This window comes from Brachypodium distachyon, chromosome 1 (genome assembly GCF_000005505.3).
Source record: "Brachypodium distachyon strain Bd21 chromosome 1, Brachypodium_distachyon_v3.0, whole genome shotgun sequence".
Classification (NCBI taxonomy): Eukaryota; Viridiplantae; Streptophyta; class Magnoliopsida; order Poales; family Poaceae; genus Brachypodium; species Brachypodium distachyon.
In genome coordinates, this window is record NC_016131.3 from 73487115 (window position 1) to 73501609 (window position 14495).

The 14495-nt window shown below is 48.0% G+C and overlaps 3 protein-coding genes across 4 annotated transcripts; all 3 read left to right on the forward strand.

Annotated features, from left to right (window-relative positions):
* Positions 1 to 2877: 2877 nt before the first annotated feature.
* On the forward strand, positions 2878 to 4191 carry LOC100836421 (transcription repressor OFP8). The gene has a single exon (XM_003562110.3). The coding sequence runs from the start codon at positions 3189 to 3191 to the stop codon at positions 3921 to 3923; it is 735 nt and encodes a 244-aa protein (XP_003562158.1). The 5' UTR covers positions 2878 to 3188; the 3' UTR covers positions 3924 to 4191.
* A 1079-nt stretch (positions 4192 to 5270) lies between these two features.
* Positions 5271 to 8747, forward strand: LOC100836732. Of its 2 annotated transcripts, XR_730119.2 has the most exons (9): positions 5271 to 5650; positions 5760 to 5812; positions 6149 to 6208; positions 6603 to 6680; positions 6974 to 7103; positions 7285 to 7337; positions 7849 to 8013; positions 8097 to 8321; positions 8399 to 8747. XR_730119.2 is itself a non-coding variant. In XM_003562111.3 (8 exons), exons 1-8 carry the CDS (start codon positions 5344 to 5346, stop codon positions 8241 to 8243), a joined length of 993 nt encoding a protein of 330 aa, XP_003562159.1. In that variant the 5' UTR covers positions 5271 to 5343; the 3' UTR covers positions 8244 to 8747. The 2 variants fall into 2 exon arrangements, 1 of the variants encoding a protein (XP_003562159.1); XM_003562111.3 differs by having other exon boundaries at positions 8097 to 8747.
* Positions 8748 to 9447: 700 nt separating this feature from the next.
* LOC100837045 (C-terminal binding protein AN) lies at positions 9448 to 13555 on the forward strand. Its single transcript, XM_010231988.3, has 7 exons — positions 9448 to 10159; positions 10861 to 11029; positions 11130 to 11260; positions 11653 to 12447; positions 12569 to 12616; positions 12861 to 12977; positions 13162 to 13555. The coding sequence occupies exons 1-7, from the start codon at positions 9572 to 9574 to the stop codon at positions 13234 to 13236; spliced, it is 1923 nt and encodes a 640-aa protein (XP_010230290.2). The 5' UTR covers positions 9448 to 9571; the 3' UTR covers positions 13237 to 13555.
* Positions 13556 to 14495: the final 940 nt, after the last annotated feature.

Below are 14495 nucleotides of genomic sequence, written 5' to 3' on the forward strand. Positions count from 1 at the left end.
AAAGTCAATCACCCTACTGCATGAATTAATTTCTTCTTCCCTAGACTGCATGTCTGTATATCAATCAGACCATGAACATTTACAGACAGCCAGACCAGTTACATCGCTGTCAAAGCGTACGTAAAGCGTCAAGGACAGGTTTACAGGCAGGTTTAGCATTCTGTTTTTGACACCGTGGATGAAGTTATCTTGCCCACCGCCGCTAGACTTTCAGCTCCGGATTTGACAATGAGGAGAGTGCGACGCGAGCGCAAGCAGTCAAATCGAGCTTAAAAGCGCTAGTCAGTGGCTGCGCGCAGCTCCACCGCCCGACCGGCTGCTGGCAAAAAAAATCGCTTGTTCCGCGTGAGTTCCACGCACGCACTCTGCAGTTCGTGTGGTACAAACGCGTCGTAGATGATGTCCGGCAGCCTCTTGTTTTCCTTTTTCCGGTTTCCGTGTGCGTGCGTGTTTTGCCGGCGTCAGCACTTGATCGGGAGGTGGAAAAGGAGAGAAGCACTTCCCAGAAAAAGGAGTAGAGTGGTAGAAGAAGAAGAAAGAAGAGGGGAGGTCAGCAACGCGGGTGAGATTGGAAAATGGAAGGCGATCGATGCGCGGCTTGATGATCTTGCTGGTGATCGATCGGGCATGAATGACGCGAGGCGTTTGGATGATCAATCGCCTGGGTGGATAGCTAAGCTAGCGCCTAGCGGTGTGGACTGTGGAGCCTTGCTGTCTTTGTAGCGAATCGCCCTATGGCCACTGTTTTGTTTTGCTGTGTCTTAAAAGCGCGATCGAGCATAGCATGCTTTACAAGAAAAATAGAATTTGCAAAGTAGATAATTCATAAACCCTTGAAGACAAGAGTACAGGAGAGGAACATGAGAAAGGAGATGAGAAAGATCGTGCGTCAGATGCACGCACAAGAACAGCTGAGAAACACGAGAAGATCGATTCCGGCTTTTAATTAGGCAGCCTCATTACAACAACGATCCGGTGTATTCGGTCCCTCCTAGCAATGCATCAACAGATAAGCAGCAGCTAGCTATATCTAGAAACAAAATCACGCAACCAATGCGTCGAGAATGACACATCCCTAGCCCGCTACACCCTCTCTTTCTTTCTCCCTCGGCAGCTCTGTTTCGATGCGTCCTTCTCCGAGCAGCGGCAGAGAAGGACGGCAGCATGCACGCGGATTTGCGAGACGGTGACCTCACCTTGCCGGCCGATTGATCGGAAAACAATGGCTCACTTGCTGAGACGGCGACAGGTGGTGGTGGTGGTGGACTGGTGGCCGGGGGGAAAAGAAGCTCTACGGATGTGGGGAACTTTATCTGACGGGGATTGAAATTTAGGGTTGGCCGTGAAATGTCGATCTCGAGTCGTTCAGAACGGGAAGCATTTTTTTTTTTGAGGGCAAGAACGGGAAGTATTTGTGTTCGATGTGGTTTTGGGATCGATGTTGGCCCTTGGTGAGTGTGTGTAATAGGCTTGTTTTTTAAAGCGATGTTGTGGGCTAGGCTCTGAGAAGGCCATGTTCGGGCTTTTCTTTTTAAGTGGGCCGGGTTTTGCCGAGGAAGCCATGATAACCATAGCCGAGCTGTGGCGGGCTCTCTGTTTCTGCCGAACAAATACCTGGGCCTGCTAAGCAAGCAAAGTAGTACTGTATTGGACCGTCCTCGCACCCAGAAGTGAGAAAAATAACTGGATGATGGACAGGCTGATAACGGCCTCTTGGGCCGTATTCCGGAAGAACAAATCGAAGCACGATGCCAATTTTGACAGCAGCTGCGAGCGCAGCGGCCTGCTGTTACTCCATTGAGCCATGCAAGGGGATCATTGAGATTCTACTCCATTGATCCTGTTCGCAATCGCCCGGACCTGTCAACTTTTTTCTACCGGCACACACGATGTCTCATCAGACTCCTGTGCTCGAGTCAAAAGGCAGGCCGGCACACAAAACAGGCCAGCCGAAGCAGCACTCGAATGCAGCATGCTCTCGGTCGATCGATCCCTCATCTTCCTTTCCCATCTTTTTAAACAATCTTGTTTGTTACACCTGCTGTTGGTTCTGCCTCATACATAAGCTCATCTGATCTGCTCGGCGCATCGTGTCTATAGGCGTGAGCATCAATGCTTAAATCTTGTAATTAGAACCAACCACATGTCACATAAGCTTAATTAATCGCGATTAGATTAGATTGCAACATTAAGGTAGGAGTAATGGGATGTCAAAGTTTGGTACGCTAACCTAACCTCCCTTCTGCTGCTGCTGCTTGAGCCCATGCATGATGGCTGGCGTGACCGGAATGTAATATACCAACGGATAGCATGGCCGGGACAGGAAGCAAACAAAGTTAGCGTCCAGTCCCAGCGCAGCGTTTTCTTCCAAGGCATCTCTCCCTCTCATCTTAAATTCGTTTTGTTGGCTACAGCAGGGACCCCCTCTGATCCAGAAATCAAATTAGCTGTATATAATTAGGATCCAGATCGCATGTCACTTCTCTTTGACACTCCCTTGGCGTTTCCCGTGTCTCTTACTCTGTTCCGTTGGCTGCAAGTAGCGCGGGCAGGACGCAAGGACCCGGAATGGTAGCTAGCTAGCCTAGCTTTGCCGTTTTCTCGATCGATCGTAGCTTGGATTACGTTTTATTGCTTGCAGATGCAAAAACAGTAAACAAACGGATGTACGGTCTCTTCGTGGACTTCACTGGAAGAGAACGCAAGTGTGTGGAGTGGAGCCGGCTGGAATTTAGCATGCTTTGGTGTCGGTGTGTCATGTGAAACAAATACTACTCCTGCATAGTATATGTTGTCCTCTCACCATCAACCTGGCATGGCTACCATGAACGGGGTCAGGAATTCTGTTTTAGTTTCTTCCTGGGTCGTGGTGATTATTGCTGCTGGTGGCGATCGATTTACCAGACACTGACAGTGACTGCCAAACAGCCGCTGGCCTGATACTGCTAATTTTCAGTGGATCGAATCCAGTTACTTGGAGTTATACGAGTGTGTCCCGATCCAGGCAGCACCGGCAGAAAGGAGTACACTCCTACTAGTACTAAGCGTTCTGCTCCGTTTCGCCTGGCTCTTCATAAACTCGAGCTCTTCCGTACCTTTGGCTAGTTTCTTCTTCTCCTGGCTTAGCAAAGCTAGTCACACTGCGCGTCCTCCCTCGCTCGATTATCTGAAGTCTGAACCCACGAGGCATGAGAGCGACGGCACGTCGCAGCGCCGGTGCCGCGGCGGCAGCGGGGGTCCTACCGGCCGCGAAGAAGACGACGACGACAACGAAGAAGAAGATCAAGGGTGCCGGCGGTGGATTCCTCTGGGGCTGCGGCGGGTCCAAGTCGGTGGCCATCGCCGCGGGCAACATCTCCACGGCAACGACGCCGAGCCCCACGGCGGCGTCGGCAAAGTCGGCGCCGGCAGCGACGAAGACGACGCCATTGCCGGTCGCCACCGACAACGAGGGAGATTGCGCGGCGCCGAGCGTGGACGCGCTCCTGCGGCAGCTGAGCGAGCTGGAGCGCGGCGTGCGCGCGCTCGGCGTCCGGGTCCGGGAGGAGGAGGAAGGTCAAGGCGGCGGCCATGGCGGCGACGGTGGCAGCCCGTGGCCTCAGCGGCGGCGGCTGCACCGGAGGAGCGCGAGCGACTGGACGGCGGGAGCCGTGGCGGTGGTGAGGGAGACGGAGGACCCGGTGGGCGAGTTCAGGGCGTCCATGGCGCAGATGGTGGCGGCGAACGGGACCACGGGCGGCGCCGAGCTGCGGGGGCTCCTGCAGCGGTTCCTCGAGCTCAACTCGCCGCGCCACCACGGGCTCATCCTCCAGGCCTTCGCCGACGTCTGCGACGACCTCTTCTCCGGCGCCGCCCGCCGGCCGCTTCCCCGTCCGCCGAAGCCGGCTCTGCTGCCTTACAGTTACAGCAGCCAGCTAGCTTAGCTAAAAAAAACGTCCACGCTACGCGTACTGACACGTTAACTACAGTTCCCCTCGGGATTTGTTGCTTGTTGCCTGCCGCCAGCCAGAAACAGACGCCCGTGTCCGTGTGGCCGGCCGGCGCCGTGGGTTTCTGTGCCGTGACCAGAAGAAATCTGTGGCTCCTGAACCTGACCCATCTCCCTCTCTCTGTCGTCTCTTCTGTAGTAGTATACTGTAAAGCATCACCGATCGATCATACGTTTCCCGTGGATGTTGCGTGGCACGTTAATTGCTTCCGTTGCTCGCGCCGTTGCCTCCGGCGGATCGATCGGGTGAACGAACGTCGTGAGACCTTTGATGTCTGCTTGTTGGTGGGCTGCAGAGCGGAAGGGCAACAACGCACGCGAGCCTACCAAACTTTCCGGTTTGGTCGCGAGTTCAGGTAAACATGGGCGATCGAATACATTGATTGGTCGATTGACGTGGACTGCGTCGGTGCGTGGTACTCAAAGAATACTTTTCCGAAGCCGTAGATGGATGGAGACCGTAGGTGCCGATGATGGCCGCGAGGGCGTGCTTCCCAAGCCGGAAGCGCGAGGAGAAATGCTTTCGTTTTGCATCGGAATCGCGGCACGCAAAGCATATATGTTTGCCGGGGATCGCAAGGAATGGACGTCCTCGTCGTCCGTCTGAGGTCGTCCTTGTCGGGTTCGTACTTTGTTAGTCCATGCCTTCGTGTCTGCAGGTATAGGAATAGGACACAGAATACTTTCCCCCCGGTGTTATGTCATTACATGCCGCGACATGGAGTTCTTCACATGGACGCGTTTGGTCGAGAGTCGAGACGATGACTTTAGAGTTTAGAGTAGTAGTTTAATTGCTGGGGTAGGTCAAATTAGCATATGGTATGCATGCGTCCGAAGATTGCTCCGGATTGATCAGCTGACTGGAAGTTGCCGATTCTCGTATCTTAATAAGCTAGTAGGTGAGACGAATACATGCATGCTTCCATATGCGTATGGATAGAACTTTAACCATTGCAAGACTGTCATAAATAAAACAGTTACTTGGTGGGTGGAGTTTACTCCTGAATGACACTTTAGGTTTGAGAGGCTTCAGATAATCGACCATGGGTAAAACAGAGCTTTTTTTTCTTTTTGAGGAAGCGCAAAGCAAAACAGAGCTGACCGACTGAGTATACCAAACAACAGTAGCAGTTGTATGTCCAGGACGAGCCCAGTTACGGCCTATCTATAGCTTCACTAGGCCGGTTGCATTTGGCTGGCCCGTTGCCAACTTATTCCATCATGATGGGCCACTTGTGGTTTCTCCAAAATTTCCGACGAACTTTGGCACGTCTGGCCGATGCGGCCATTCGTAACCGTCATCTCAATCAACGGCTAACACAGCATCGAACCTCCAATTCTATCCCCAGGCAGCAATGGCCATCACCACCATGCCGCTAACCTTCTCCCCGCCCCGCCACCTCCACCACCGCCAACCCAAGCCCCAGAGACCTTGCCCCGCCGCGCGCCTCGCGCCACTCACGCGCCGGCGAGCGGCTGCCACGTGGCTCCGCTGCGCCCCCGACGGCGAGGCCTCGTCGTCCCCGGCCACCGCCGAGCAGCAGCCGCAGCAGCAGGAGGAGGAGGAGTTCATTCTTCTCGCCAACAACCGCAGCGACTTCAACGAGGTCATCATGGTCATCGACTCGCCCTCCAACCGCTACCTCGTCCTCGACCCCAGCCGTACGTATATCATGGCCTCATGGCATGGATTGCGGGTTGCCGCCTCCCAGGTTGGATTGTGTTGCTTGGTGAGATGAGTTCGAGCTCCGTGTTTGCTTGTCTCGTGCAGGGAATGTCCACAGCATTCTCCCCAAGAAGAGCGCCTGGACCAATTCCTACTGGGTATGTATAGTACAGTATGACTTAGATTACTTATCTGTGACATGAAGTGGTACGAGCATATTGTCGAGCGCCTAGCAGGCATTAGGAATTGTATGCTTGCCTGATGCTGTGAATAGTATAGGTGAATCATGGAAAGTTTGGAAGCAACAGTAATAATCTGCAACGGAAACACTATGCTCGTTGATGGTACCATCGCTCATCACCAATTCACCATGAAGGGCTTAATTTCTTACTGAAGGCACCCTATTATTCCTTGGCCTCCTATATATTCATAACCAAGTCACCAGCTGTGTGAATGTGATCCTTATAATTTGATCTGCTTCTGCTATCATTCAGGATGAGTTCGTGAGCCTACCTGCTGTTGTTCCACGCGGTCCTGTTGCACTTCTAGGTTTGGTAAATCACTTCGCTCACATTTGTTAGCTATGCTCCTGTTCTTTATACGTTAATATGGTTTCTGCTAAGCTGCTTCTTGGCATGATAAGCAAACCTCCTAGTATGCTTAGGGGGGGATTGGGCAGGAGATGTTTTATGGGTAGTATCCCAATAACAATTCACCTGTTTTAACGAGATCTTATTGATTACAGTACATACATAACAATTCTACACAATCACATACATGATCTTCGTAGGCAAGCAACATCACGCTCCTTATTTATATACTCCCTCCGATCCTAAATTGTTGTCGTGGTTTGAGTTCAAATTTGTACTAAAACCACGACAAGAATTTAGGATCGGAGGGAGTAACTTGCTTTTCAAACTATTGCAAATATGACTAGTATCTTTTCAGGGTGCTGGGACAGCAGCACATCTGATGCTAGAAGTTTGGCCTTGGATACAACTTGTTGGATGGGAGATTGACCCGATGGTAAAAACTGCCCTCACTGGTCTTTCAGTCGTTTATAGATCACATGCCTTCAGATTTTGCATTTTTTTTTACCAATTTCAGTCATGCAATAGTCTGTTGGCAACTTGGCAGAAAAACATCAGTTGTGTAATGTTGGTTATACAACTTCAAGCACGAATTCATATGCTTGATTATGCAATCTTTAATTATTCATGTTTATTCCGCCTTGTTTCTTGTGCTTTACGCTTTTTTTAATCATCATCAGCCATTTATTTCTATTTTTTATAACTGAGAACTGTATCGTTTCATGACAGATAATCGAATTGTCAAGGGACTATTTTGGTATGTCTAATTTAGAGAAGACCACAGAATTAGGTGGTTCACTTACAGTGCATATTGGGGATGCACTTTCTCCATCAGCTACAATTGAAGGAGGATTTGCTGGTGAATATTTTATCTTGACTGTATTATTGGAATTGGATTATGGGATGCTCTCTAGTAACCAGTTTTTCAATTATGCAATTTTGTTTAGAAGACCCTTACTTGGATTTCCAAAGGTTTTAAGGTTTTTAGTTTTGGGAACTAACTCTGAAGTGGCCTGATGGTATTTAGCTCATGACTGCAGGCATTGTTGTAGACTTGTTTGCTGATGGAAAAGTCTTACCTCAGCTACAAGAAGTAAATATCCTTTGCGATACCTTAATTATTATTCTGTATTACTATCAAGGCTAGCATTTATGTCCTATGTATAGCATGCACGGAATCACTATAGCACCACAACACATATCTTGTTGTTGCTTAGAAATTCGTTTTTTATCACCTTATATTGAATACTGCACATTCTCTGTTTGGTCTAGTATGTAAATTTGCAGACATAAAAAGAGTCTTCGTCCCAAATAAAATATTTTGCACATCGATGCATAAAAAGGATCTTGGGACCTATGGGAATACTCTGCTCTTGGAAGATAACAAAAGTAACCTGAGTATGTGTCTTTGGTACCCAAGGGATTCATGTCATTTAAAAAAACCGATGGTATGATGCATACACCAAAACTAAATTTATATTAGGGTTTCACATTTTTTTGTAAGTGCATCTGAGACTTGTAAATTGATTAATGGTACTTTTATGGAGTATTTACTTTTTAAACAACGGTATGTTCTGCTAGCTTTAATTTTAACATTGTTACAGGCTAAAACTTGGTTGGAAATTGCGAAAAAGCTAATGCCAGATGGTCGAATCATGGTTAACTGTGGTGGAGCAGATACCGCTGTATCTCTTGCTGCTGATACAGGTGTTTCATCCTGGGTTCAGAATCCTACAATTAAGGCTCTATGTTCTGCATTTCCTGGACAGGTAAGGCGATATTTACCAGACTGCCAAAACTATATGACTGCTGGTGCTTAGTGATGTCCTACTGACACGATTCCAAATTGCAGCTAAACTGGAAGAGACTTTCAGAGAAAGAGAGTGTAAATTATGTAGCATTGACTGGTCCTCTTCCAGACTTGGAGGAGTGGTCTATCTCGGTTCCTAGTGAGTTAAGCGCAAGAGTGAAACAATGGGTACCTTGCGAGCTTGCGTGAGGATGGGCCTTTTCTTCTAGTTGCACCCTACTTGCTTGAACAACTCTGTCCATCTCCTCCCTCCATGGCCCATTTCTGGTGAGTAGTAGCTGCAGCCAGTAGGTTTCCTCGACCACACATAATTATTGGGTGTACTTGTGTACTTTGTGTTCAAGGTTTGTTTAAGGCCATCTGCATTCGAAGAATTAAGTACCATATCAACACCCTCATGTTCAAGGGATAGCAGCGCAGAAGGTAGGGCATCTACCTGGACCCAAGTTTTGTTCCTGAAGCTGAAAGCGAAGGGCAAGCATCGGTTAATTGGAGTTGACCCGTCTAATCCTGAAATCAGGTCCTGGCCACCATGCTGGAGGAACTTCGGAAATCAGAACATTCTGCAATACATTTTTTGTCATCTCCTGTTAACCTGCTGTTAATGTTGATGATTTCTTTCTATTTTAAAAATAGTGTTGATGATTTCATGTCTTGGCAGTGCCGCAAAGTGACAAAGTCCATTTGTCTGAACCGTTGTCCAGTAGCTTTCACTGGCAAACACCGTTCTTTAGTACGTACCACTCGCTGACAGGTAAACATTACGTTACCTCTCATCTGTTCCGCGATTGGTCGTGGGGGCGGGTGCTTGAGCCGAATCAAATCCACCTTCTCTCACAGTTTGCCAGTGCAATTGTTGTTGCTCCAGGTTCTTCTTACGCAGCTGTCAAAGTTTGTTCGACACAAGTGTGAGACAGACAAAAACGGACGACCCGTTACTATACCACAGAAAGGACGCGTTGTAAAGTTTACTTTCTGCCGAAGAGGGAAAAAACAGGGGCAGATTGCTCCCATTGATCTCGAATAAAAAAAAAACCCTCTTAATAGGAAACATCATAACATAAGTACGCCTCCGTTACGTAATTATTCCTAAAAAAACAAATTATGCAAGGGAGGGAGTACTATTTTTGCCAAAAACATCGTAACATTCGTGCTCCCAATGGGTATGGTCTAGTCTCATACACTCGCATTCGTCTCACAGAATTGTTTGCCCCTGCGACGGCAGCCAGATGCCCAGATTTGGAGAGTCTGCAGACAGACGACAGAATTAAACACGAGAGCAGAGCACACCGCGATTTGATTGATTTGAATCCGGCGGTTGAGGTCTGGAGGACGCTGCTCATCTCGTGAACCGGTGGCCCCGGGCCACCTCTCTGACAACTCGCGCGGCGGAGTAATCTCTCTCTCTTTTCTCTCCGCCTAAAGCAAAAGCCCCCGGCCGGAGCCGGAAGGAGCCCTGAGACCCCAACCAAAACCCACGCGCTCCACCCTCCCGATCCGAGCGCGCAATCCCCAGGATGGCTCACTCGGGGGGCGGCGGAGGCGGAGGGCAGCCGCTGGTGGTGTCGCTCAACTGCCTGGACGACCCGTCGCTGGAGCAGGAGCTGCTGTCGGGCGTGGCGGGGGTGGAGCACGTCCCGCTCTCGGCCATCACCTCGGGCCGCATCGAGTCCGCCGCCGCCGTTCTGCTCCCGTCCCTCGCCTTCCTCCCTCGCGCCGCGCAGCGGCGCCTCCGGCCCTGGCAGCTCCTGCTCTGCCTCGGCTCCCCGGACCGCGCGGCCGACGCGGCCGCCGCCGCCGACCTGGGCCTCCGCCTCGTCCACGTCGACGCCAACCGGGCCGAGGAGGTCGCCGACACCGTCATGGCGCTCTTCCTCGGCCTGCTCCGCCGGACACACCTGCTGTCGCGCCACGTCTCGTCGGCCCCCGCCGCAGTCGCCGCCGGCTGCCTCGGCTCCGTCCAGCCGCTGTGCCGCGGCATGCGCCGCTGCCGCGGCCTCGTGCTCGGCATCGTCGGGCGGTCCGCCGCCGCGCGCTGCCTCGCCACCCGCAGCCTCGCCTTCCAGATGAGCGTCCTCTACTTCGACCCGCGCTATGACTATGAGGTACCTGATCTGCAACTCCCTACGCTTCTAAAGTGGCTCTCTGCTCCTTGGGAGCTAGGCTTCTTTCTTCATCAGAAATAGAAGCGAAAACAGTAGTAACTTATGCAAAATTGGCAACCTAGGAATCATCTTGATAATCGTTACTCCACATGGCATGAAGGATGGGATAGAAATGTGAGAACTGATTGATGTTATATTCAATTTGATTAAACAAGCAGACCACGTCCTATCAGTTGTTCCTAACTGTCTACTTTTGAAGTGCATATCATATCACAGTGGACAACTAACTGAAGCGCACAATTCTACATTTTGTGAATTGGAATAGTTAGTGTATGGACCATGTAGGACGTCAAGACTACACTAGACTTACAATACACTTGCATTATGTTAAGATATTATAGAGAATTCATAATTTTCATTTGCTGCATTTGTCGTCCTGGTATTTATGTTCCTCATGCTGCATATAAAGAAAATGCAAGTGAAGGGCCGAGGAGCCAATTTGCCTTTTGAAGAAGAATTGCATAAGTGGGTGTAAAGTTATACTCCCTCCGGCCGGAATTACTTGTCGAAATATTACATGTATCTAGACGCTTTTTAAACATAGATACATCCATATTTGGGCAAATTTGAGACAAGTAATATGGGTCGGAGGGAGTAGTACTTTTTTTACTATTCTAATTCCAGTATCATGCTTATTAAAGGCCAAAGGGAAAACAAGACGTCCTTCCATTGTATTTCCTGCTGCTGCCAGGAGAATGGATACTCTCAATGATTTATTAGTGGCAAGCGATCTTGTTTCACTGCATTGTGCATTAACCAATGACACCATGCATATACTTAACGCAGACTGCCTGCAACACGTTAAGCCTGGTAAATTTTTTCTTGCTTCCTTTCTTTCCTCTGCTAATAGCACCACAACGGTTTCAATACTCTGAACTGGTGAGTCTCTTTTTTCCTTTCAATCCTGCAGGATCATTCATTGTCAATACTGGCAGTTGCCAACTTATAGACGATTGTGCACTCAAACAGCTCTTGATTGATGGTACCATAGCTGGTTGCGCACTGGATGGTGTTGAAGGCCCACAATGGATGGAAGCATGGGTATGGAGGTTAAACATATGATATGAATTTTGTACATGAATGGTCAATTAGTATGGAAGAAGTAATATCTAAGATCAAACTGCATCTTCATTTAGAATGCTCCAATCCTCCTGATGTGGTTTGAATAAAAGGAATCTCTTCTGTAACAAAAGCAATGTGCAACAATTTGTTTTTTCTTTTCTTTTATTGAACTTGACTATTTACACATTACTTTTAACATTTTTCTAAAATATCTTCTGTATATCATAATCTAAAATATAAGTTTCTTGTCTGAAAATACAAATGAGTAATGTCCTGGCAAGTAAGGACAAACAATTGACACACTTCTTCATAGCTATCACTGTATTACTTTTTTTCTCAGCAAAACTATGACCAATCTTTATTTGTTACAGGTGCGGGAGATGCCAAATGTTCTAATTCTTCCTCGAAGTGCAGACTATAGTGAAGAAGTGTGGATGGAAATAAGAGAGAAAGCAATCACGATATTACAGTCCTTTTTCTCTGACGGTGTTGTTCCAAATAGCTCAATTTCCGATGAAGATGAGGAAATTAGTGAAGCTGGAAATGAAGATGATCAACTAGACACAGGAACAAAAGACAGTTATTCACAGGTTTTTGATGGTGAACAGCAGACAGATGAAAGCCATGTTACCCCCGAGTACGAAAAGAAAAGAGCAGCATCCCAGTACAAAGAACCTCAAGCTTCAGGGCAATCTCAAAATAGTGGCTCCCGAACAGAAGGAAGGCGCAGTCGTTCTGGAAAGAAAGGGAAAAAAAGACCTGCTCACCGCAGATCTCAACAGAAAATGGATGACTTGTCTGCTGTAGAGAGTGACAGTAATTATTCCTTACATAGAGACGATGACACTGCAATGAGTGGTAGGGACCAGGTGTTAAGTTCAAGTTCACGGTTTGCTTCTCCAGAAGACTCAAAATACAAGCAGAAATCTCCTGCTGAATCCCCAATGGAAATAACTTCCGTGAAGAAGTTGCCTGTAATGCTCGGTAGAAAATGTCCTGATAAGCTAAATGATGGTTTTGTTGTTGCTTTAAGAGCAAAAGATGATTCGGGGTTCCATGTTGCAAGACAGAGACTTGCTGGTGGTGGTGGTTGGATCCTTGATATTGTGTCAAACGCTACACACAGGGACCCTGCTGCTCAGTTCCTTGTCACTTTCAGAAACAAGGTACTGCTTTAGTCTTTCCCCCTTCCTTTTAGTTTCTTGCTTGGTTCATTGTTAGTTTATTCAAAAAAATATATTTTAGTATTGATTCATATTTGATACTAAAACCGAATTTAATTTTCAGGATACCATGGGATTGCGATCCTTTGTTGCTGGTGGTAAACTATTGCAGGTGATGTACACCATCTGTTCTGTTACCTGTTGACTTAAAATGTAGATTTATCTAAACAAAAGTTGGCATTCACGTCACGTGTAACACATGGCTACCATTGCATTTCCATGATTTTCTTAGCAGTACTTGTTTCATAATTCCATTGGGGCTAGTCAAAATGGTTGAGAAATGGAAACGCTCTTCTGATCTTTTTCTGATCTGTACTCTCCGCTGATAATGCTCCTTTCATTCAACGTGTTAACAGATTAATAGGAAAATGGAGTTTGTGTTTGCAAGTCATAGCTTTGACGTTTGGGAGGGCTGGATGCTGGAAGGTTCCTTGACGGAGGGTTGCAGACTTATCAACTGCAGAAATTCATCGGTATGCACCTTTAGAATTGCCATTTCTGATGTGGATTTCCATCATTCATCTCCCCACCTCTTTTCTTTAAAAACTTGTTTACCTAATAGTAGTGCTCTTTTTCCTAATAACGTAGCCGTGATGGCTCTCCCGCAAGCATTTTTTTCTGACGTTAATTAATATGCTGAGGTCTCGATTTCTGTAGGCTGTATTGGACGTCTACATCGAGATCCTTGCAGCTGCGTCCGAAGAAGACGGAGTCACTCGGTGGCTAGATTAGCCCCGGCCTGCTGGTATCCAAGAAATGAAACTGACTCCTTGTTGTTTGGTTTGGTTTGCTGCTAGTTCCGATCCAGTTTTGTTTGTTATTCCGCGATGTAGTGAGCGACCCTGGACCCAATAGGCGTGGAGCTGTGTTTGGCTGTATTTGTCATTAGGTAACTAGATCTAGATCTGATCCCAAAAGGAAAATGTAAGATGGCATTATGAATCGCTGCGACACTAGTCACACTACTGTAGCTTCAGGGCTGAGTTCTGCCTGTGTGTGTCGCACGCTGAAGTGTTCTCTTAGTCGAGTAAATGCACGCATTTCTAAATCATAAATTTAGCTAACTAAATGTAAATTAAATAATTATATCATTAGAAATAAATGTAAATTTATTCCTCAACGGTGCACACCAATCACCCTGCACACACACACGTGACCGAGATGTGAACGATCTGCAGTCAGTCGTGAGCAGAAATGTCCAGTTTTTCCATATCTATCCACATCACCGCGCGGCCGTGTCTCGTGGCCAGGACGCCGGGCTGTCGCCGGCAACCCGTAGACGCTCACCAACCACGCGAATATTCGTCCTCAGGCCACCAACACCCTGTTTTTTTTAGAAAGGAGGATAACCTCGACGTTTGCATCAACCGCTACACACGGCTTATTCATAATCACTGAGTATCGTGTTGTTACGAAAATCAGACATGATATCTGATATAACTCATGTATCGCGCAAACCAGCAAGTACCACGGAGTACCACATGTATTCTGTCGAAAGTCTTTTTTAAGTTAAAAAGTTACCCTTTTTTTTTTTTGCAAAATGAGATATCTAAGTGCGATCTTTACGGATCAAACTCCGATGATCTCTGCCAGCATACCTCACAGACTGACCATCCAGGTTATGTTTGGTTCTCTATTCTATTGGAAGTTGGCCCGCAAAACTGGATGGTCGAGCCCCAATCTAGCACGTCCATCGGGCTGCACCAACGTCTCTGCTAGAATGGCAAAGCCAACGACCAAGCCGGAGGAGAAGCACGGGAACGAAGCGTAAAGAAATGCACGATGATTCGGTAGTACGGTGCGTGCTAGCTATGCTAGGAGGAGTTGAAACGTGCGGCGTCTGGAGGACGGCGTCGACGATTCTGCAACACGCCGTGCAGCCGTGCCCTATCACCCGGTGCTTCCTTCAAGTCGTCGCTGTCTTTCTGTCTCCCACCCCACCAATTAGGAATCCCTTCCGTTTGACTATAGCTAGCCATGGCAATGTCGCA

What these genes read in the sequence shown, in the direction of transcription:
- LOC100836421 (XM_003562110.3), top strand. Translation starts at nt 3,189, where the DNA reads ATGAGAGCGACGGCACGTCGCAGCGCCGGTGCCGCGGCGGCAGCGGGG.
- LOC100836732 (XM_003562111.3), top strand. Translation starts at nt 5,344, where the DNA reads ATGGCCATCACCACCATGCCGCTAACCTTCTCCCCGCCCCGCCACCTC. An exon ending in TCTTACCTCAGCTACAAGAA is followed by an intron (nt 7,338 to 7,848) that starts GTAAATATCCTT and finishes ACATTGTTACAG; the next exon opens with GCTAAAACTTGGTTGGAAAT. An exon ending in GTTCTGCATTTCCTGGACAG is followed by an intron (nt 8,014 to 8,096) that starts GTAAGGCGATAT and finishes TCCAAATTGCAG; the next exon opens with CTAAACTGGAAGAGACTTTC.
- LOC100837045 (XM_010231988.3), top strand. Translation starts at nt 9,572, where the DNA reads ATGGCTCACTCGGGGGGCGGCGGAGGCGGAGGGCAGCCGCTGGTGGTG. An exon ending in CCTGCAACACGTTAAGCCTG is followed by an intron (nt 11,030 to 11,129) that starts GTAAATTTTTTC and finishes TCAATCCTGCAG; the next exon opens with GATCATTCATTGTCAATACT. An exon ending in TCAACTGCAGAAATTCATCG is followed by an intron (nt 12,978 to 13,161) that starts GTATGCACCTTT and finishes CGATTTCTGTAG; the next exon opens with GCTGTATTGGACGTCTACAT.